We start from the raw sequence: 21,205 nt of genomic DNA, 5'->3' as shown, positions 1-21,205 counted from the left end.
TAATACAATTTTTAATATAATCCTTGCCTTTCTGTCTTCTGAGCTAGCATCTATACTACTCTAGCCACTTTGAGAACTTGGCAGTGGGATACTGAAGATATTGTTGACTTTTGTATGACAAATTGCTTGTTGTGTTCTTCATTTGTAAATCTCTTTGGATAAAAGAGTCTGCTAAATGACTAAATGTAATGTGCTATTCTATTCTATTTGCTAAAGGAATGTTGGAGAATCTAAAAATGTTATTTCCTATTGACACACTTAAACAGAAGATATAAAATATTCAAATGTTTTTGTGAAACATCTAATGTGTCTAAGACTTAGTATAGTTAATGTTCTTAACATAGTTGGCAGATACTGATGGGAGAAGTTATATTGGATATGTAGATAAAACAGACAGGATGTGTCAACATGGCAAAAGATAGGCTGCATTTAGTTGTCCGTCACACTTAATAACATAGCTAGTGTTTAATATAGATACAAGCTATTAGTTCTGTCAAGTTATCATGCTCTCATCAAACAAATCTCAGGCATCTTTGGGTCCTTATCTTATGTTCAAAGTTCATAGGGTGGAAAATGGAAAACTAATTGCATGCAAAAACAAAAGAACCAACAACAAGAGATTGTCATAGCATAACAGATTATCTCTCACAACCATCAAAGTAACTATACTAATGTTGTTTGCACAAAAACTAATATTTTAACTCTTGATCTGACATGAACAGTATGTTTCAAGTTCACAGTACTCCTGTCCTGTTGACTTTTGTCTATAAGTTATATGTGTTCATGTCTTACAATGTTCTATAGAGAGCCTGGTTTCATGTTGTTAATAATTGCTTTGTCTTATTGATTCCAATGTCTCTGTGAAGCTGTAACTCATTTGAAATCCACTCACTGTTTCTAATTAATCCGAAACCATTTGTGGATACTGATTCAACAAAAACTACTTACAATGGACAAAAAAAAAAAAAAAAATCCTTTCAAGCTTTAAGAATGTCATCTATCTTTTGAAATTCCTTAAGCAACTGTGACTACACAATGCTAAACTCACACCATGAGCTTGAAATAATAATTTAAAAAAAAAACTTTACTTCCTTTTACAATGTAACTGTTATATCTTATGGCCTTGAGGGATCATTAACTCAGGTTTTTTTTTCTTTTTTGGTCAGTACAAGATTACGGAACACTCAAATTCTTATCAGTTATTGGCTCAGAGAGGAGCTACTTGGTCCTGTCCTCTTAAATGTTGGGGAAATCGTTGGAGGACTGTCCAGCAAGAACTTGAACTCAATATCCAGCATCACTTCACAGAAAAACAGTACTCACCCGACCAGGACCAAACTGACTGCAGTGATCCCAGTTATATAGTTCTTGATCTCCTTAAGTGCACTTTTGAAATCATGATTGGCAGTGGAGGTCCTGTTGCAACGTTTTCAGTGTGGGACTATGTGGTCTTTGCTGGGTTGATCCTTTTTGCTGCAGGAATTGGGCTGTTCCAATCCATCCGAGGGCGAAAGGATACCAGCAGCAATGAGTTTCTACTGGGTGGCCGTCAGATGACAGCAGTACCTGTGGCTTTGTCCCTCACAGCTAGTTTCATGTCAGGTATTACTGTTATTGGAACACCTGCAGAGGCTTACATATATGGCACACCGTATTGGCTCTTCGTCTTCTCCTATTCTATCATGTCAGCAATCAGTGCAGAAATCTTCGTGCCTTTATTTTATCGCCTGGGCATCACCAGCACATATGAGGTAAGAGGGCGGCACAGGCCACATGGGGTTTGAATATGGACAGATGAATGTGATAAACAGACAGAAAACTCCCAGATAAACTGCAGGGTGTACATGAATTAAGAGTACAATTGATCGCCTCACAGATGCTCCCAGTTGCGTTTGCTCTTGTTAAAGAATCAATGGATGGAAATACAAATGAGGACAAATAAGAGCGAGTGAGATAAAAAGGAAAGGAAAAAAAGACAACGTCGAGATAGTTTATTGATAATCAGATTTTTTGCCTCTGGCATTGTATTCGGGACTTTCATGTTGACAAATGTTGTCGGTGTGTAATCCAAATTGCAAAAGTACTTCTGAGTTACCCACCCTGTAAAATAAACATACAATACCAACATAATTTAACGAAGAATTAGTATTTAGAATTGGAATATACAGAAATATAATTTCCTCCATTTTAAAGAACTTGTTCCTCCTCTAAAAATAAAGCAAAAATCTGGGTTGCAATGAGGCCCTTACAATGCAAGTGAAACTTTAAAATACTCACTGTTTCCAAAGTATAGCCACAAGATAAACAATATGCATGTTAACATGATTTTAGTGTGATAAAATTGCTTACTAAACTTTTCTGTGTAAAGTTATATTAAATTTTACAACTACATGTCATGACAGAGTAATGCCTTAAACCCTAAAACAAAGATTTAAACAAATTTACAGTTAAAAATTACACAAGTATTAGCATAAGAATGAATTAATTTACATTTCTGACTTCAAAACCCAAAAATGGGTGCCATTCACTTCAGTTGTAAATGCCTCACTGTCACCATGATTTTTGCTACTTCTTTTTTTTTCTTCTTCTTTTTGTTTTTAAGAAAATGAGGGACAAGTAGAAATTAAGTTGACAAAAATGCAGTCGACTGAGCTTAACTTGTATTGAACCAAGATTATTTCTTTAAGTCTCCAAAAGTGTGGGTGATTGATTCAATGGTCTGTATTTAGAAAAAGACATAACTAAATGGGTGCAGATGTTCAAAAATGTGTGAAAATGATCATCACTCAAGAATGTGTTTTTAACATTAACCTCAACAGCCAAGATGTTAATCTTAAAATGAATAAATAATTACAGTACAACTGGTGTTTGTGTAATCGTGACAGTATGTAAATGTTTACAAGGTAAATTTGTTGTTTCGTTTACAAATAATTAATTGAATTGGTCACTTGTTTTGTAGTACTTGGAAATGCGTTTCAACAAGCTCATCCGAATTATTGGAACAAGCATGTATATTGCTCAAACCGTAAGTTGGCTTTTAGCTTCTTGCATGACTGCTGTATCATTCATTCTTCAGTCATCTGTAATCAGTGTACATCACTTTAGAATATCAACATCCATTTGTTAACATTGTTCCATGTCATATATGCAGTGACGTGCACAGACCTTATCAGGGACAGGGGCGAAAGGATAAAAAAGGGCATTGTTCTTCTTTTTTAAAATGAGTAGTTATATATGCTAAACTTATTTCTTTGCTTTTTGAGTATTTCTGCATTTTTACTTTTATTACTATTTACAGAATTTTTCAATTTTAATAATATCATAAATAATAGCCTATTCTGTTATATTTCTCCTAAAAAGCACCATGGTCTTACAGTTGTTTATTTATTTATTCAGACATGGTATGTTAGTGTAAAACCAGGGTGTTTTTTACTTACCTTGGAGTACCATGACAGTTTCATGAAATATGAATATAAAAATCATTCAGTAGCATGACATTACCCTGGTAACAGTACAGTGCCTTTTTGTTAGGGTTCTAATGTTTTTCTTCCTCATCACATTTTACATTTACATTTACGCATTTGGCAGACGCTTTTTATCCAAAGCGACTTACAGAGCTCTTATTACAGGGACAATCCCCCTGGAGCAACCTGGAGTTAAGTGTCTTGCTCAAGGACACAATGGTGGTGGCTATGTGGATCGAACCAGCAACCTTCTGATTAACAGTTATGTGCTTTAGCCCACTACGCAACCACCACTCCATCTCCATCATCACTCTTTTCAGTTTACGTCATCTCTGCTACCTCAATTTATCATTTCATCTTTGCTGCTTCCCATCGGACATCATCATCCTCTTTAATTGTCACTTATATTACTTTCTATTAATTTCTTTTAATATTCATATTATTTTATTTATTGTCTTCTGTCATTAATATTTAGGAGCTTACAGCAAAAAGGTGGCGGAACCATGGCACAATGCTGGTGTCAAGATATGCTCCTATGGTTTTGACTGGTTATCATGGTAAATTGTAACACCATGGTATTTGTCTGAAAGTGATTTGTCTAATGGCTTATTAGTTTAACCTGTTTGGGCTCCTTCAGTTTATGACAGTACAGTATTCTATGAAAGATGATTTTTATTTCTATAGCTGAAAGCGATGCTACCATTCTCATTATAATTAATAAAGCTGTCTACACTGCAAGTGTGCGATGTCAGAAATGCATTATCAATCGAGTTTTATACTTTTGATGAACTTACAACACATTACATACAGTGGACTTTTTATCTGACCTGTTACTTGTCTGAGGCCGTGCCACTTTGATTTTTGCTCTCTTGAAGGGCACTGCTGTGGGAGGGATTGACACTTGAAAGTTAATTTAAAACGCCCCTGCTGCCCCCCATCTGTGCACATCATTGCATATAAGTGTTGAATATATCCAAGAATTTAAGGCAGAAAAGATTTTCTCCAATTACCTAATGGGAGTTATTATCTCTCCTAGATTTTATACACAGGCATGGTAATCTACGCACCTGCACTCGCCCTTAATCAAAGTAAGTAAAGAAACTATTTTCATTTATTTATGTCAAAAACATAAAAAAAGGGATAGTATCTGCTAATGGTCTCAAACATGTACAGTTTTGATATTTGTATATTTGTATAAATTCTGATATTTGTATATTTTTAATTACAAATTATTTAGAAATGTCAGTATTTGGAATGTTCTTTGTAATTTGGAATGCTTTAATAACAGCAAGCACTTGAGCTGACAAGAACTTTACAAGTTTGTGCAAAACCTGATGATCCAAGTTTTCCAGCATTTTTGAGAATATTCCAAAGAGCATCTTGTGTGCTTCAATGGATGCACGGACATCAGACCTTTTGTGTTAACATGACCAAATGTCACAAATTGTCACAACTAAATCAGAATCATATTTTTACTTTATTTCACATCAAATTTAACATCAATTAAAACTTTACTTCTAGATTTTCTAATTACACTGCATAACAAATAAAAACGTACTTGCAGTATAAAAATATATGTATATATGTATAAATATATACTGTATAAATAAGCTCTTTTGTTGCAGTCACTGGTCTGGATCTGTGGGGAGTGCTGGTGGCAACAGGGGTTGTTTGCATCATCTACTGCACCCTGGTCAGTAACATTATTTAGTTTATTTGCAATTTCACATGTGTTCTTATTCCTTTAACCACTTTCCCCTTAGTTTTAAACATAATTAGTGCTATTATTTATTTTTTCAGTGATGTGCAATGTGTCCATAACTTTTATCATCTCAAAAATGTATTGGGGGTTTTTCATGTCCCTTTAACCACCTTTGAGCTTTTTGCAATTCACTTACATGTAAATAGCCCAGTGATGTGAAAAAATATATAATATATCAGATACGTATGAATCTCACTGAACTCAAAGGAAAGTGATCCTAAAGCTCAAAGGTGCCTTCCGTTCCTGATGAGGATTATGTAATTTGCTGATATTGTCTGATATGCTCTTATTAACAGGGAGGGCTGAAGGCTGTGATATGGACAGATGTGTTCCAGATGATCATTATGTTGGTTGGGTTTGTGGCGGTCATTGCCCGTGGGTCTGTGCTACAGGGGGGACTTGGAAGGATCTGGAATGATAGCTACCATGGTGGACGTTTGGAAACATTTAGGTATGTTCTAAGAACTCTTGTCTAGATCACATACTTACTGTAAATAGATGTAATACAGATGTAATAGACAGACAGACAGACAGACGATATATAGAAAGACAGACAGACAGACAGACAGATAGATAAATAGATAGATAGACAAGTGACAGACAGACAGACAGACTGACAGACAAACAGACAGACAGATGATATATAGACAGACAGACAGACAGATAGATAGATAGATAGATAGAAGAGAAACAGACAGAAATACAGACAGACAGACAGACAGATGGATAGAGTAACAGACAGAAATACAGACAGACAGACTGACGATATATAGACAGACAGACAGATAGATAGATAGATGAGTGACAGACAGACAGACAGATAGATAGAAGAGTAACAGACAGAAATACAGACAGACAGACAGACAGACAGAAAGACAGACAGACAGATAGATGAGTGACAGACAGACAGATAGACGAGTGACAGACAGAAATACAGACAGACAGACAGACAGACAGAAATACAGACAGACAGACAGACAGACAGACAGACAGACAGACAGATAGATAGATAGATAGATAGATAGATAGATAGATAGATAGATAGATAGATAGATAGATAGATAGATAGATAGATAGATAGATAGATAGATAGATAGACATTTAATTAAAGATATCTTAACCTACCTCTCAAATGTTCCTTCAGTTTTGATCCTGACCCTTTGAGGCGTCACAGTTTTTGGACAATTGTTGTTGGTGGCAGTCTGATGTGGGCATCAATGTATTCAATCAACCAATCGCAGGTCCAACGCTACATTTCCTGTAAGACATTGACTCATGCCAAACTGTGAGTATATGATCAAAACATAATTGTGTGAGGATTTATTGCACCTTATACCAGATATTTTATGTAAACATTGGTGTTCTGTTAATATACTACTACACAGATCTTTGTATTTGAATATGGTGGGTTTATGGGTCACAGTGAGTTTGGCCATGCTTTCTGGTCTCACTATGTACTCCATCTATAAAGACTGCGATCCTTTCACGAATAAAGACGTAGGAGCCACAGACCAGGTAATACAAGCTCCAACAATGACCACATAATCTTTACACCCAATGCTTGAAATCAAACTTACCAAACAACATGTTCACCAGCTTCTTCCTTATTTGGTGATGGACATACTAGCAGATTTCCCAGGACTGCCTGGCTTGTTTGTAGCTGCAGCATACAGTGGTACATTAAGGTTAGCAAAAAAAAAAAAAAAATGTATTTGTCAGATTTGTCCACCCTGATTATTTTGAGAATATTTTGGGGTTTGGGATTGTGATAGTTTTTTAGTTAAATTACATTTAAACAAAAAAATTATAAAATGAAAACATTCAAATGATCTTCTATGCAAAATACATTTTGTTAAATGTTTCAATTGTTATAATTATTTTTTAAAGACAAAGATACATTTCAAGACAAAAAAGTATTAGACTCCCCAATTCAGGCCATGAAGTAACATTTACATTTACATTTACATTTATGCATTTGGCAGACGCTTTTATCCAAAGCGACTTACAGTGCAATTATTACAGGGATAATCGCCCCAGAGCAACCTGGAGTTAAGTGCCTTGCTCAAGGACACAATGGTGGTGGCCGTGGGGTTAGAACCAGCGACCATCTGATTAACAGCCCAGTGCTTTAGCCACTACGCCACCACCACTCCAACATTTACAAAATGAATTTTGTTGAGGTCTGGTCACACATAATATTTCATCAGTTATAACTTGTGTTTACAGTACAGTGTCATCCAGTATAAACGCTCTGGTGGCAGTCACAGTGGAGGACTTTATGAAACCTGCATGGCCCTGGCTGACTGAGAGACAACAGACCTGGATCAACATGGGCATGAGTGAGTTACAGTGCAACAACCACTGTATATACACAGACAACTGCATGCAATAAAACCAGCATGAAGCAGAGAATGGAGGTGATGTTGGATTGTTTGATGAGAAATGACATACTGTTTATCTCTAGGTGTATTCTATGGAGCAGTATGCATTGGTATGGCTGGCATTGCCTCCTTGATGGGCAATATACTGCAGGTAAGTTTATTTATGGACACTTGAAAATACACAAGGCAAAACTATTTAGAGGAGGCATTCAGTTTTTTAACTTAAAACGACAATAATGTCTTTACAATTAAAATTACAGAACACATTTTAAGAATTGAATGCGGAACTAGTACTTGCTTGGGCCAATGTGCAAGGTATTGGATGTTTTTTTGAAAACAACAGCACCATCTGCTGGTAACAGACTGCAATGGCATGTTCTCTCTCCCCCTACAGGCAGCTCTGTCCATTTTTGGTATGATCAGCGGCCCTCTTCTGGGCCTGTACCTGCTCGGCATATTCTTCCGCTATGTGAACTCCACTGTAAGATCTGGAATGTACCTTAAAGTGCTCATTATTTTTTTGTACATCCTTTTAAACAAAAAACATCAAAGTTAAAGGAATATTCCGGGTTCAATACAAGTTAAGCTCAATCGATATGTATTTCGATTCGTCCCTCCTTTTCTTTAAAAAAAGTACAAATCGAGGTTACAGTGAGGTACTTACAATGGAAAAGAATGGGTGCCAATTTTTGGCCAGTAAAACACTCACTGTTTCAAAAGTATAGACACAAGACATAAAGGAAATGTGTGTAAACACGATTTTTGTGTGATGAACTCATTTTCTAACCTTTTCTGTGAAACTTTATAGACAATTTTACAACATTGTTACCATGAAGATGTAATGCCAACAACCCTAAAACCCTAAAATGACTGTAAATATTACGAGTTAAACAACTTTACAGCTCAGATGATACACCAGTTTTAACAAGAGTCGAAATACATTTTTGTGGTACTAAACTGCTGTCAATTGAGCTTAACTTGTGTTGAACCCGGAACATTCCTTTAAAGTGTCTTAATGGTGCACTGAGCAACTCTTTGTACAGTAAAAAAAAGTTTTACAGCTAAAGTAATGAATCACAGTTTCGAAAAATTTTGATATTTCTGTATTCTACATAGGGTGGTCACATCCTCTTTCTGGCCATCCTGTGGAGATCACATGACTAGCCGAATTACTACTCGCTTTATCCCTGTAACCCCCTTATTAACTGACAATTTTGGTTGCAAAATTGAGCTTTTGAGTGATAATGCATCCACGTAGACAAGAGTCGATGTTAAGTTGAAGAGCAGTTGCACCTTTATCACTAAACTACACAATGAACAAAGTTAAATTTGCTCAGACTGTCTGATGTACCACAGATCTATAGAATAACTATGTATTCTTACAGGGTGGTTTGGCTGGTTTGATTTCGGGCCTCGTTATAACATTATGGGTCGGAATTGGAGCTCAATTATATCCACCTTTACCTGAGAAGACCCTTCGCCTTCCCTTGAGTGTGGAGGGCTGCATCTCATGGGACATGAACCAAACCACTACAGTGACACCATTCAGTACTGTTCAACAAACCACAATTCCAAAGTTAGTGATCTCATATTTTATTTACATACATTGAAGTTGGCATTGTAAGCTGCATGCTGCACCAGTTGAGAAGCAAGAACCAATAAACCTATGACAGTACATACAGTCATACCGACATCCAAGCTAACATCTAAAGCTAACGGTAACTTGTCTCATGCTGTCCTTCAGCCCAAGACCAGCTTTGGCAGACAGCTGGTATTCTCTGTCCTACCTGTACTTCTGCCCTGTGGGCATACTGGTGACAATGATCACAGGACTAATAGTTAGTGCAATCTCAGGTAAGATCTCCCTGTTGGTGATGCAAGCATTCAGAGGTGAATCCTTAAAGTCAACATCAAATAGCCTTTGCAACACCTTTTACTACTGCAATCTGACATACATCTAATGAAAGAGGATATCCAATGAGAACAATGTAGGGCGGGACACGATTTTATCTATTGGGAATTGATTGGATAGTGAAAAGTGGGTATTACATACCAGAATGGAACTAGGACAGAGATGGAGCAAGTTACTACATTTTGATAAAAAAAAGAAACAAATGTTTGCTAAATTTGGAATAATGTGCACTGATGAATTGTGCAAAATAAGAACAGGAATGTGCATTAAGAAAGCAAATATGGTCAATTTTGATATCATGTTTTTCTTTAGGTGGCTGTAAACAGGAGAAACGTCGACCTGAGCTGTTTATCAGAGTGTCAGATCTCTTCTGCTTTGGCTGCTGTAGAGCAGACACAGAGGTGAGGCCTTTCATTACCACTGCGAAAGAAAATCAAGATCAAAGATCTTTTTTTCTCAGTTAGTTTCAGCTTTTAGTTGTAGACAGGATTCTAAAATCAAGTAATTAATTAGTAAGCTACAAATGTGTTGATTAAAGTTTATTTTACATACACATAATTTATGAAACATTTACAAATACTGATCATTTGCTTTATTGCAGATGTTTTAGCAAAACTGGAAGAATTTAAAACTCATATTAACTGCGTTGTTTTTTATATTCTTTCCAGAAATCCAAGTCAGACCTAATTGAAAAAGAGCCAAGCCACATCCAAGGGCTGGACAGTCCAGTACTCTATGACAACGAAATTGCACTGAAAGAGAAAGACCTAGAGAAGATCACAAGGTTTTAGATGTAAAACACTCTTTTGATTTTTAGATATGTTGTAAATAGTAAACAATAACTGTATTTTTGTATGTTAAAATTGCTGATAATCCAAGTGATGACAAAACAATTCAATCAAAATTAAAGAAGCAAAAATTATTGATAAACAGCATGTCTATTTATTTCCGTTGTTCTCATAAAGTCTGTTTTTATGTGTAAGTTGTTGGTTTGAATCATTTACAGAGCAATAATAAAGATTATGCATTAAAATTGAATTTTCTAAGAACTGTCATATCTGCACAAATACAATTTGACATATTATAAACTGTAATCAAGGATAACACACAAACAAAGGAGAGCGATAGAGGGGGTAGAGAGAGTGAAGTACAGACAAGGGGTAAAAATGGTTCAACACCTGCCTCCTCGGCACTCTACCAGTTAAGGAAGTCACACATTTGAAGGTCCGCCCACTCTACCTGTTTGTTTGACATACGTAGAGCTGATTTTTGAGCTCCCTACCCTCTTCAGGAAGTGGAAAAAGTATCGCTTCAACAGCAGGGGAGTGTTATAACTGCTGCAAGGCACTTCCTGGTTTCATGTACCGGGGTTTGTTTCTGCTCACAGGTAAGTTCAAAACCTGCTCTTATAATTGTTGTTGTTTTGTTTTTTGCTTTTACATATAAACTACTGTATAAACAACATAAAACAAGAATGGTAGGGGAAACAGAAAGGGTAAGAAAAGGACATGGTGGCAGGGGGAAGAATGAGGGAATAAGTTTTTCTTTAAAAGCTTTATGACATATAATTGTTCTCATAATAATGCAGTGGACAGAAATTTAACAAAATTGTTTGTGAGACTATTAAATTATGTGAGTCTACTGTAATTAAAGAGAGTCTGTGATGAATAACATTGCTAATAATGCCCATGACTGTTTGTTTAGTTCATGCAAAACCATGCTGTCCTTTGTTGTTTTCGGTTTAAGTGTCAGCGCCATTTTAGGTATTATCGTCTTCAAGTATATGACTTGTGTGAGATGGGATCCTTATCATCAACATCATCTCAGCATCTTCCTCTAAATTTCTGAATGTGTTCTTTTAAACACATACACATATTATTTTTTAATGCATATATAAGCAGTTCAAATGTCCATAAATAGGTGTTTTGAACAAGAAAATATAAATCTATTTCTGATTTCAGGTGATTATATTAAGGAAATACAAAGCAGGTTTTACAAGAAATAAATTGACATCAAGCAAATGGAAAATTAGCAAGAACCTAACAGGAAACCACATGTCAATACCACATACACATAAAGACTCTAAGTTAGGTCATGCTAAATATGAAAATGAATGATCTCTTGCTATCTCAAATGATTTGTGTGTGTTCTGTGTTTATATTATTTTTTAAAGGAGACAAAAGCATTTGTGAACGGCTATGGGTGTACTGACTCAGCTTTTGGTATGTGGCCAACTAATACTGGTTGTATTGGCCGTAAACATTGGAACTGATCCTCAACGGATCACTGAGTCACCATCATGGGGTAACGAGTCTCAAATTAATATGGCTCCACCTCTGAATGCAACCGGAAACTACACAGAAAACAATGCCTCAAATTCATTGAGCAATTCTGTGTACAATTCTAGTGATACAAATGTCACCACATACCAACATACCGACTTCACCACCCAAAGCAATGTAACAGTCAAAGCACCAACAATAGAGCCAAACACAACGGCAAATGCTCAGACAACACAATCAACCATGACTTCAACAGCCATCACTTCTCTAAACAACATCACTCATAGCAGCAATAAAAGTACTTCATCAAACACAACACCAGCACCTAAACCAACAGAAAATGCGGCCACCACTCTAATTCCAAACAATACAACTCTTTTCAATGAATCTCAAGGTAGGTTTGACCACATTCTATCATCAAGAGTGTTAACTACTCAAATAAATTTGTTTACCCTGTCTGATTAATTCCAACCAGGTCTCATGACAAGTAGTAATAAAAGTACGAGATGGCAAAATCGTAAGAAATTGTAGTTTGCTTTTCAAAAACATTCTAATTTTACTCCCACAGAGAGAAAAAAATAACGGACAACATTAACACAATTTTGATCTAAGCCAAACCTCACCATAAAGCCTAACCCCTTACTCAAATCCTAAACTAACCATGATTTTAATAGAAAACATCAGGGTTTGGAACAAGACCAGGGAAGCATGTTACAGGTTATTGACATAGATCAGTCATTTGCGTTGCATACATAAATACAAAAAGAGTGATCAAATTTGTTCACTGATGTTTCCTTTCTTAAAATAAAGTTCTGGATACGAGGCAAGCTCAAATTTGATGCCTGTATTGTCAATTTGAAATACAGTTTTTTGATAGGTTGGTCTCTAGATGGGAATACATTTCTTACCTTTTTGTACAAGTCAAAACGTACGATATCTTACGATTTCGCCATCTCATACACATTATTATGATAATATGCAGAATAATTCCTACCTCCTATTCCTATTTCAAATCAGGTGCTGGCATGAATCATTCAGAGAAATCTCTGACCATTTTATTCAGCATTCTGCTTGGTGTAATAGTTCTGATAATTCTGGGACTCTTTGTGTACAAGTCTGGTAGACGTAATCAGAGAAGGATCCAATATACTCATCGCCGTCTCCAGAATGAGGATACAGGTCAGGAAAATCTTTTCTTTACACTGTGTACTTGATGTATACATGTTCATGGATGTCTCTTTATGTGTACATGATATCCATACTTGCTTAATGATGTTCTTGTAGCATCGTTCAGGTTATACAAAGTTATGATTAGGTATAATGGAAAATGAGCCAGTCATTATCACACAATAATCGCTTACTGACCAGCTGGCTGTACATTATCCAACTTATAACACTGCTGCTTAACAAATAAACAAATGATATGAAGTACGAGGGAATTGAGCGCCCAAAACAACAGTAAGTTAGAGAGTTCAGCAGTTATTTTACAAAAATATTTTAAAGCAATGTTGTAATTGACCAATTAGAAATCAAGTTTTCCAGAGAGCTGTGTAATGAAAGTACTTATTATGATTAAAATTACAAATAGTACATAAGATTCTCTAAATTCACAGGTGAGCAGTTTACAGTTCCAGATGACACACTGGTCATTTCAGGAGGACTTTACGATGGCCCACAGATTTACAACCCCACAATGACAGTGCAGAATGAGGATGAATTTCAAACAGACGAACCTGGACATGCCTACAGACATACTCAGTTCCGCTTGGAGTTTTTGCGAGAGGATCAGAGAAGTGCACTTGATCATGAATCCTCAACCTTTCAGACGTTCCAAGCAAATGATCGACAATTACCTTGATATCTGAACTCATCAACCAGCCTCTTTATTTTAAAAAAAAAAAACAGATGAAAATGTTACTTTTACTTGAAGTACTTCTATAGTACACAGAAAACGTAGTTTTTAGATTATTAAATGAAGTTTTTGACAACTAATGAAATGGCTGAACAGAAAAATTCAGTAGCTGAAAAACACATGGAATGCAAATAAATAAATAAAGAAACAACATTACCAGTAACAGCATCTTTTTGATGAACATTGTAAAACATTTTTTTAACAGAACAAACTATGACATGGAAGTGTACTGAGAACATACTGTAGAACCATGTCATTGAAACAAGATAGTCACTGTAATATTTTTGATAAAAACTTTTTCAAGCAAATATTTTCTCTGTTAACTTTGTTTTCTTCTTATCTGAACTGCTGACTGTGGTCCATCCAGCATCTCGCATTCTCTTTATTGCTGCAAGTTTCAGAGCTGTTCCTGGAGACTTGCAGGCACCAGAACTATGCACCTGTACAACATAAAAATAATATTTTAACACATGTTCTCAGTATAAATAAAAATAAAAATTTTACAAATTCTGTAACATTTTAGTTTTTACCTTCTTGAGCATGCCTGAACTCCCTATTTCTGGGTCTTTTGGCATCATTGGCTTCTTTGACTTAACAGGTCTCGGAGAGAAACTCTGCCAAACAGACAAAGAAGGGATGTAACAGATAGTGTACAGAAAATACAGACACAACAGAAAGTGTTACTTAAACCACAAACTTGAGGATCTACTATAGCTGATTTCAAATAAAAAAGCAGAGCATGGTAAGACACTAGAAAGTAAATAGTGTAACATTAAATACACATTTACCAGTATATCATTGAATTCTGAGCTGTCCGACTTCGGGTCCAGCTTCAGGATGCTGGTTTTCCAAGACCCAGTTTTATCAGATGTTGGTGGTGTCCGGATTCTGAACGACTGAAGCAAAGATTGAACTGGCTCATACAAACGTTTAAGATGAATGATGACAAGTGCAAAAAGTTCAGACTGCCCATATACCTTTATCTGAGGTGTTCTTCCAGTGCTGAGACTCCACAAAGGGTTTTTTATGACTTCATTCACAGTTCCCTTGCATAAAAAGTTTTGTTAGACACTATACATGAAGAAAATGAATGTTGTGGATAAAGGGGTAAAACCTACACTAGGAGTGGCGGATGTATTTCTTGATGGAGATTCATTTTCTTCCTCATCAAAAAGATTAAAAGCTGCTTGCTTAGTGGAAGCAGTTTTTAGACTTTTAGAGGTCCCGCTTCTCCCTTTCTTGGGTTTTGTTTCAGATGTCTAAAACAAGATTTTCATATTTCACTCTACTTTAAACAGCTATGTATACTTCTCGTATGTTCACAAATGAAATAATATATGATACCTTTTGAGGTATGTCTTTTTCAAGAGATGTCCTCAAGGCCACTTTTTCTCTTTTTATCTGATCAAGTTGTTGTCTCAGCTCATCATTTTCTACTTGCAGGTGCGACAGCTCCAGCTCCTGCATTGATTGGTTATTTTTTATTAGCAGAGGCTATTTATAATTTAGAGGCTTAAATCCAATGCAACTCAAAGTACTCTTACAAAAGTGACAGCCTCTCTACAGCAACCTAGGGTAAAATGTCTTGAGGGCATAAAAGTAACAGGCAAACCTAGTAACTTCATGAAATCAATCTTTCCAAAGTTTGAAGCTAGGAACTTTGAATTACAATCCCTAATCTCAAACCACCACGATCTGGCACCAACTCTGTATTTTTCCTGATTAAGATATTAAATGCAAACAATGAATGTTGTCATGTCAACCATAAAAAAATATTTACCAGTAACGCTTTACTTGCATTGACTTCAGCTTCTCTCATCCGTTTTTCACTCAGCTCTGCATCTTTTTCCTCTACCATTTTGTCATACTCATGCTATCAAGCAAAATAAAACATCAGAATTGACAATCTGCAATAATTTCAGAGATTAGTGATGAATATAAACAATGATTACCACCTTGTGCCTCTCCATCAAAGAAACCATGTCTGATATCTTCTGCTGGCATTTAATTTCTGCATCATCTTTACTCTTCAATGCGTCCATAGCTGTTTGCTTCAGTTTCTGCACCTGTAAAAACCAAACTGATCAAATAAGGGCATAAGTGTTCATTGTTATGCTAGCTACTGTAAGAAACAAAATAATTCACCTCAAGGTTGAGTTGTGCCTCAGCTGTTGATTTGTCTTCAAGGTCAGAGCATATTTTATGAAGCTCCTCCTTGTGATGTTTCTTCGTGTTATCAGACTCCTCCTTCAATTTAAATATCTATGAGAAACAATTTTATACTGTCAGATTAATCATATTACATTATGCCATATTCATCAACAATTTTCTGATGCTACTGATTTCTACAAGAGTTTGCTGATACTTAACATTGATCACTGCAAAGAGTTTAATATAAACTTGATAAAGTATTGTTTGTTAGATGAGTAATAGTGAGTAAATTGTCTACCTCATTTTGGCACTCATCATGAGCCTTGGTTTTGGTCTCTAGTTTTGTTTTCAAGTTTGTTAGCTAAAAAAGAGGAAGATTTAAATAAAATATCGAAAACAATTCTAATGAGTATCGAGCATACATAATACTGTACGTCATATGATGTTTTTACCTTTGACTCCAATGCTTTGATTTGTTTGTCTTTCATCAGAAGTTCTCTTTTTGAGTTTTTGCCCTGTTGGGGTGATCCAAAATGTATTATTTGTAGATGTGTGAGTTGATCCACCTCGATAACCATAACAATAAAGTGTGTAATTATTTAAACGCACACTCTCTTTCAACTGCTCCTGAGCATTCTTACTCTCTTCATTTTGACCAGCAATTTTTGTAGATAAAATATCCACCTGCGCCCTGGGATATTAAATTGCCCATGTAAGACAAAATTAAACCATATATAAAACCAAATATACTGTTGCAAAAATGTTTTCCTCCAGTCTTACTGAAGTTGTTCTTTCTCCCTCTCAAGTTTCTCTTTTTCCATCTTCTCCCTTTCTGCATTTGCTTTGTTTTCCTGTAATTAAAAAAGAGAAATTGCATAACATATAGCACCTAAACAAAACAAAGCCACTTTTTCATATTGTCATCCAACGTTATTGACTTGATTCAAATTACAGACCATGAGATGAGACTGTAGGACTTTGTTTTCTAGAGCATCACCCTCAACCTGTTGCTGCATGGTGTCCTTCTGTTTCTGCATGTCATTAAACTTCAGAAACAGCTCCTCATATATCTCTCTGCAGAGAAAAATAATTCAGTATGATTTTAAACAGAATTCAATAATGAAGAGCAGGAAGGTCTAAATGCTTGATATTTAAAGGAAAGGGACTTCAATTTAGCTAATTTTCTTACAAGGCCTCTATTATTTAGTTTCCTCTGCACTTTTTTTTCCCTTGCATTACTAAGACCACAAATGCAATTGCAAAACATCTCTATGTTCAAAGATTGCAAAAATGCTGTTGAGTAAATGACCATTAAAATATCCTTGAATTATTTTTAAACACAAGAGGTTCAAATTAGATATGAAAAGATTAGAGACAGTGATTGCTCTTACTTCTGTTGCTCTATGTCCTTCTCCAATCTTTCTACCTCTTTTGATGATTTATGACCACAGTCCAAAGCTCCTTGAAATTGTCCTTCTATCTCTTTCAATTTAGTCTAGATGAAAGATGTACATATTCAACCCGAGCACTCAAACTGCACAAGTACAATCACATTCCATCATATTACTCAACTCAAAATATGATTATAAACACATATATTGAAATATTGAAACGAAATATATGTTTTTGACCTCTTTCAAAATAATTTCTTCTTGCAACTCATCAAAATCATGTAAAGCCTTTTTCAGGGCCTCCTCTGTGTTTTTATTTTTGGTGGTTGTTTTCTTCATTGCATCCTAAGAAGGAAGAATTTTAGATATATGAAGCACACAAAGAACTAACATTTTGGAGGATCCACTTTACCATGGAATCTCAGTAAAATACTTCATGACTTTCTCCTCACCTTCAGTTGATTTGCTTCTGTTTGTTTCTCTTCAAGAGCTACAGTAAGCTGGAGCATCTGATCCTCACTTGTCTGTAATTTCTCCTTTACAGACCTAAGTGAGTTTGACTTCACATCCTGTTTAAAAACACAGTGAGCTTGTTTTCTTAAATTTATGAGTCACTGAGAATGTTATTGGTTAAACAGAGGAAGAAAACATACCAACTCATCTTTGAGTATCATTATTTGCTTGCCATAGTCCTTTTTCTGCCCATTGATTACTTCTGTATGTTGACAACAGAGACAATGATATTAGAATGACACACACACATTAAAATTATCAATATGAATTAATTAACACAGTCTTAACATACCTAACTGTGAGTCTTTCTCACTGAGTTCATTCAATACAGAGCTTATCTTTGTCTCAAGGTCTTGTACACTGTGAAAACAATGGAATTAATGATTTTAAGGATAAAATTCACAATTAAAATTATTTGTTAAATTGTGTATTTACCCACCTGTGCAATACAGAAAAAACTCTTCATAGCTTATACTAGGGCTTGTATTATATAGGGCTTTTGATATGTTTTCCTTGACATTGTAATGTTTGGCAGAAGGAGGCAGACGAGGGGTGAGGATCTACTTGCAGTGGTTTTATTAATTAAAGGAGAAAAAGGTCAAAACAGGAACAAAGGAAATTCCCACAATGGGAAAATAAAATAAAAACATGGAAGACATTCAATGGGTTCACGCGCAAAACAAGCATCCACAAACATCAACGATCGACAGGGGAATGGAGAAACAGCAGAGTTTAAATACACAGGAGACATGATGATGACAAACGACAATCAGGTGAGCACAATGACACAGGGCTGGCAGTGATGAGGGCCGGGAATCATGGAAAGTGTAGTGCATGACAATTGACAAGTGAGACACGGGGCATACCTCTGCATTTCTGATGTTAGTGAGGCCTGCAGAGAATTCACTGTCAACTCCATCTCTGCAAGTTGGTTTGACTGTTGCCATTTGAGGTTGTTCAGCTCCTCTATTTCAGTATCTTTCTTCCGAAGGACTTCTGCATGGTTTTCCATGCTTTGTACCAGTTCATTGGTTAATGCTCTTTGATTAACCTTCAAACATTTTTATATAAAATAACTTAATACATAAATGTATTTTCACTCTATTCATAGTTCAAGAAAATTAAAATAAATATTAAAACATAAGAACAAACCTCAATCTCCTGTTTGTTTTGCTCTGTCAGCCTGAGTTTTTCTTTAAGGGCCTGCTGGTCCTGCATAACACTTTGAAGTGATTTCTGATGTTGCTCTAAAAATAATAATAATAATAATAATAATAATAATTTAATATAAGAAATATGAGTATAAATGAGTACAGTAAAATAACTTTTGGACAAATATGACACCCATGTATCTTCCATTCATACTTGCAGACTCCTGTTGTAAACTGCAGTTTTGCTGTGCCTCTTGGAGTTTTAGTGAGACTTCTATGAGATTGCTTTCTTTTGATTGGAGTTTTTCTAGAAGAATAGTAACCTATACAAGTCAAAGTCAACGAAAACAAAATGCAATGATTTCAGGGTGTTTATAGTCAGCATGAACACAAAGACAGGCAAGTACTATATGATAGATTATTCAATCTCAAGATTATTAAAGCAAATGCTGCCCTCTCCAGGCAGTCATTTCATTTCAAGTCTCAATAACAATGGCACTAACCTCCTTTTCCTTTGAATGGCAGTCACTTTCAAACTTCATTTTAAGATCTTCTAATTGTTTAAGGCCTTCCCTTACTGTAATATAATTTGTGCATTTTAATGTAATGTTAACAAAAATTATATTTGATTACTTCAACTGTCTTGTGTATAAAAAAAATAATAAGAAAAATGTATACAAATATTTGTACATTGCAACATATCATGCTGATCAGCTTCTGCTTGCTTCCGAAGACTTTCAAATGCTGCCCCCATCCTCTGCAAATAGACAAGTAACAGGGTTACTCCAAGGTTACCCCCTCCCCACACACACACATACAATTTTTTTGTAATGTTCACATTTGTCTGTATAAATAAACAAATAAAATTTTAAGAACCCTTATTACATAGTTACCTGAATATGCTCACTGTTGTGTATAAAAAGATCTTGAGTTTCCTCCCGTTCAGCCTCAACTATTTAAAAAAAATTATAATATAATATAATGTATAGTTGTTCTGTGATAATTGGTACATTAATATGAGTTACACAATTATGAAGGTAAAATGTAACATTACTGTCTATATTATGCTATATCACATTTATCACATGTTATAATATGCTATCACACTTACACAGACTCATTTTCTCAGCAGACCTCTCAAATGTGTCCTTCAGAATGTTACACAAGTTCCTGGTTGCATTACTCCTGCAAATCATGAACAAAACTTTACTCAAAATGCCTAATATATCACATGTTGAGAAATATTACCCATCATGTACATACTTGTTTCTAAGGTCTTCATTCTCATTGAGTTGATCCTCTAATTTCATGCTTAGACTTTCATTTGTAAACTAAAACAGACATTTGAATGAATTTGCAAATGAAACAAATGAATTGAACATTTCATTTTGGTATGAAGGAACATATAAAAACACAAAACAAGCACACAACCAAAACTACTGTTTCAAATCCACTAATTACCATACAAATGTGATTTACCTGAAGCTCTTGAATAGCTTTGCGCTGAGTCTCAATAGTTTTTCTGTTCTCCTGAAGCTTCCTATCTTTCTGTGACATCTCCGAATCCATTCTGAACTTCCACAGTTTGATTTTCTCTGCTTCATCCAGCAATCTGGAGTACAGCTGGCTGGATCTCAGTTTTGTCTATTAGGTACAGAAGCATGGTAATTAAACAGATTAGTTAGATTACCGATTACAGATTATTAGATAATTTTTTAAGTATGTTGCATTCAATTCATAAGCTTGTATTTAGAAATTATTAGTTGACCTTAAAAACATTCTAAAATATGAGTAAACGAACCTCTCCCTTTTCCATTGGCATGACCGCAGCCTTTGGTCCCTCTTTGGAAACAAAGTGTCAGGATTATTGGACATAATGCATTCAAGGTTGGCATTCCAACCAAATTAAAAATACCAAACAATACTTATATGAATTAGAGGACAACACAGCATTAGACAATGTTTAACTTAATTTAAATGTTACCAATTCGTGATGTCCTTGTAGGATGCACCATTTTGGAAGGAAACGGCAGGCTTGTCTCCATTTCCATACACCTGTTGTAGCTCTACACACAAAACACATTTATTATGCAACATATAAGTGAACAGAGCAGTTTGACTGAGGTCAGGTGCCAACACTCTTGCATAAGAACCTGATTTGATGGGGAGGAAACACGGTTGTCTTCAAGTAAGCCTGTTTCCTGAGGCTTTACTGCAGCTCTTGGGGGCACCAATAGTTTAAAGTTGAATGCCCTTTGCATGCTGTAGAAAACAATGAAAGAGAGC

The 21,205-nt window shown here is 35.5% G+C and overlaps 3 protein-coding genes across 3 annotated transcripts; 2 read left to right on the top strand and 1 right to left on the bottom strand.

Moving 5' to 3' along the window:
- Positions 1-1,214: 1,214 nt before the first annotated feature.
- On the top strand, positions 1,215-10,557 carry LOC127653832 (sodium-coupled monocarboxylate transporter 1). Its single transcript, XM_052140611.1, has 15 exons — positions 1,215-1,751; positions 2,960-3,025; positions 4,501-4,552; positions 5,090-5,157; positions 5,523-5,677; positions 6,371-6,511; positions 6,612-6,741; positions 6,823-6,911; positions 7,453-7,565; positions 7,691-7,758; positions 8,002-8,088; positions 8,993-9,183; positions 9,352-9,461; positions 9,832-9,920; positions 10,188-10,557. The coding sequence occupies exons 1-15, from the start codon at positions 1,398-1,400 to the stop codon at positions 10,308-10,310; spliced, it is 1,836 nt and encodes a 611-aa protein (XP_051996571.1). The 5' UTR covers positions 1,215-1,397; the 3' UTR covers positions 10,311-10,557.
- A 225-nt stretch (positions 10,558-10,782) lies between these two features.
- LOC127653836 (uncharacterized) lies at positions 10,783-14,228 on the top strand. Its single transcript, XM_052140616.1, has 4 exons — positions 10,783-10,906; positions 11,693-12,195; positions 12,819-12,980; positions 13,415-14,228. The coding sequence occupies exons 2-4, from the start codon at positions 11,718-11,720 to the stop codon at positions 13,657-13,659; spliced, it is 885 nt and encodes a 294-aa protein (XP_051996576.1). The 5' UTR covers positions 10,783-10,906; positions 11,693-11,717; the 3' UTR covers positions 13,660-14,228.
- sycp1 (synaptonemal complex protein 1) lies at positions 14,006-21,180 on the bottom strand. Its single transcript, XM_052140610.1, has 31 exons — positions 21,073-21,180; positions 20,904-20,985; positions 20,721-20,761; positions 20,399-20,563; positions 20,183-20,250; positions 20,031-20,104; positions 19,813-19,871; positions 19,610-19,676; positions 19,423-19,496; positions 19,134-19,242; positions 18,921-19,015; positions 18,635-18,819; positions 18,061-18,128; positions 17,909-17,970; positions 17,708-17,824; positions 17,496-17,600; positions 17,256-17,359; positions 16,821-16,938; positions 16,645-16,715; positions 16,474-16,555; positions 16,317-16,379; positions 16,163-16,225; positions 15,859-15,975; positions 15,669-15,779; positions 15,494-15,586; positions 15,058-15,174; positions 14,832-14,972; positions 14,691-14,759; positions 14,502-14,609; positions 14,230-14,327; positions 14,006-14,145 (listed from the first exon to the last, which is right to left on the bottom strand). Exons 1-31 carry the CDS (start codon positions 21,178-21,180, stop codon positions 14,013-14,015), a joined length of 2,967 nt encoding a protein of 988 aa, XP_051996570.1. The 3' UTR covers positions 14,006-14,012.
- Positions 21,181-21,205: the final 25 nt, after the last annotated feature.

The sequence above is a fragment of the Xyrauchen texanus genome, chromosome 13 (genome assembly GCF_025860055.1).
Source record: "Xyrauchen texanus isolate HMW12.3.18 chromosome 13, RBS_HiC_50CHRs, whole genome shotgun sequence".
Taxonomy (NCBI): Eukaryota; Metazoa; Chordata; class Actinopteri; order Cypriniformes; family Catostomidae; genus Xyrauchen; species Xyrauchen texanus.
Note: the sequence above shows the minus strand (reverse complement) of the source record. Positions and strands in the feature narration are given on the sequence as shown.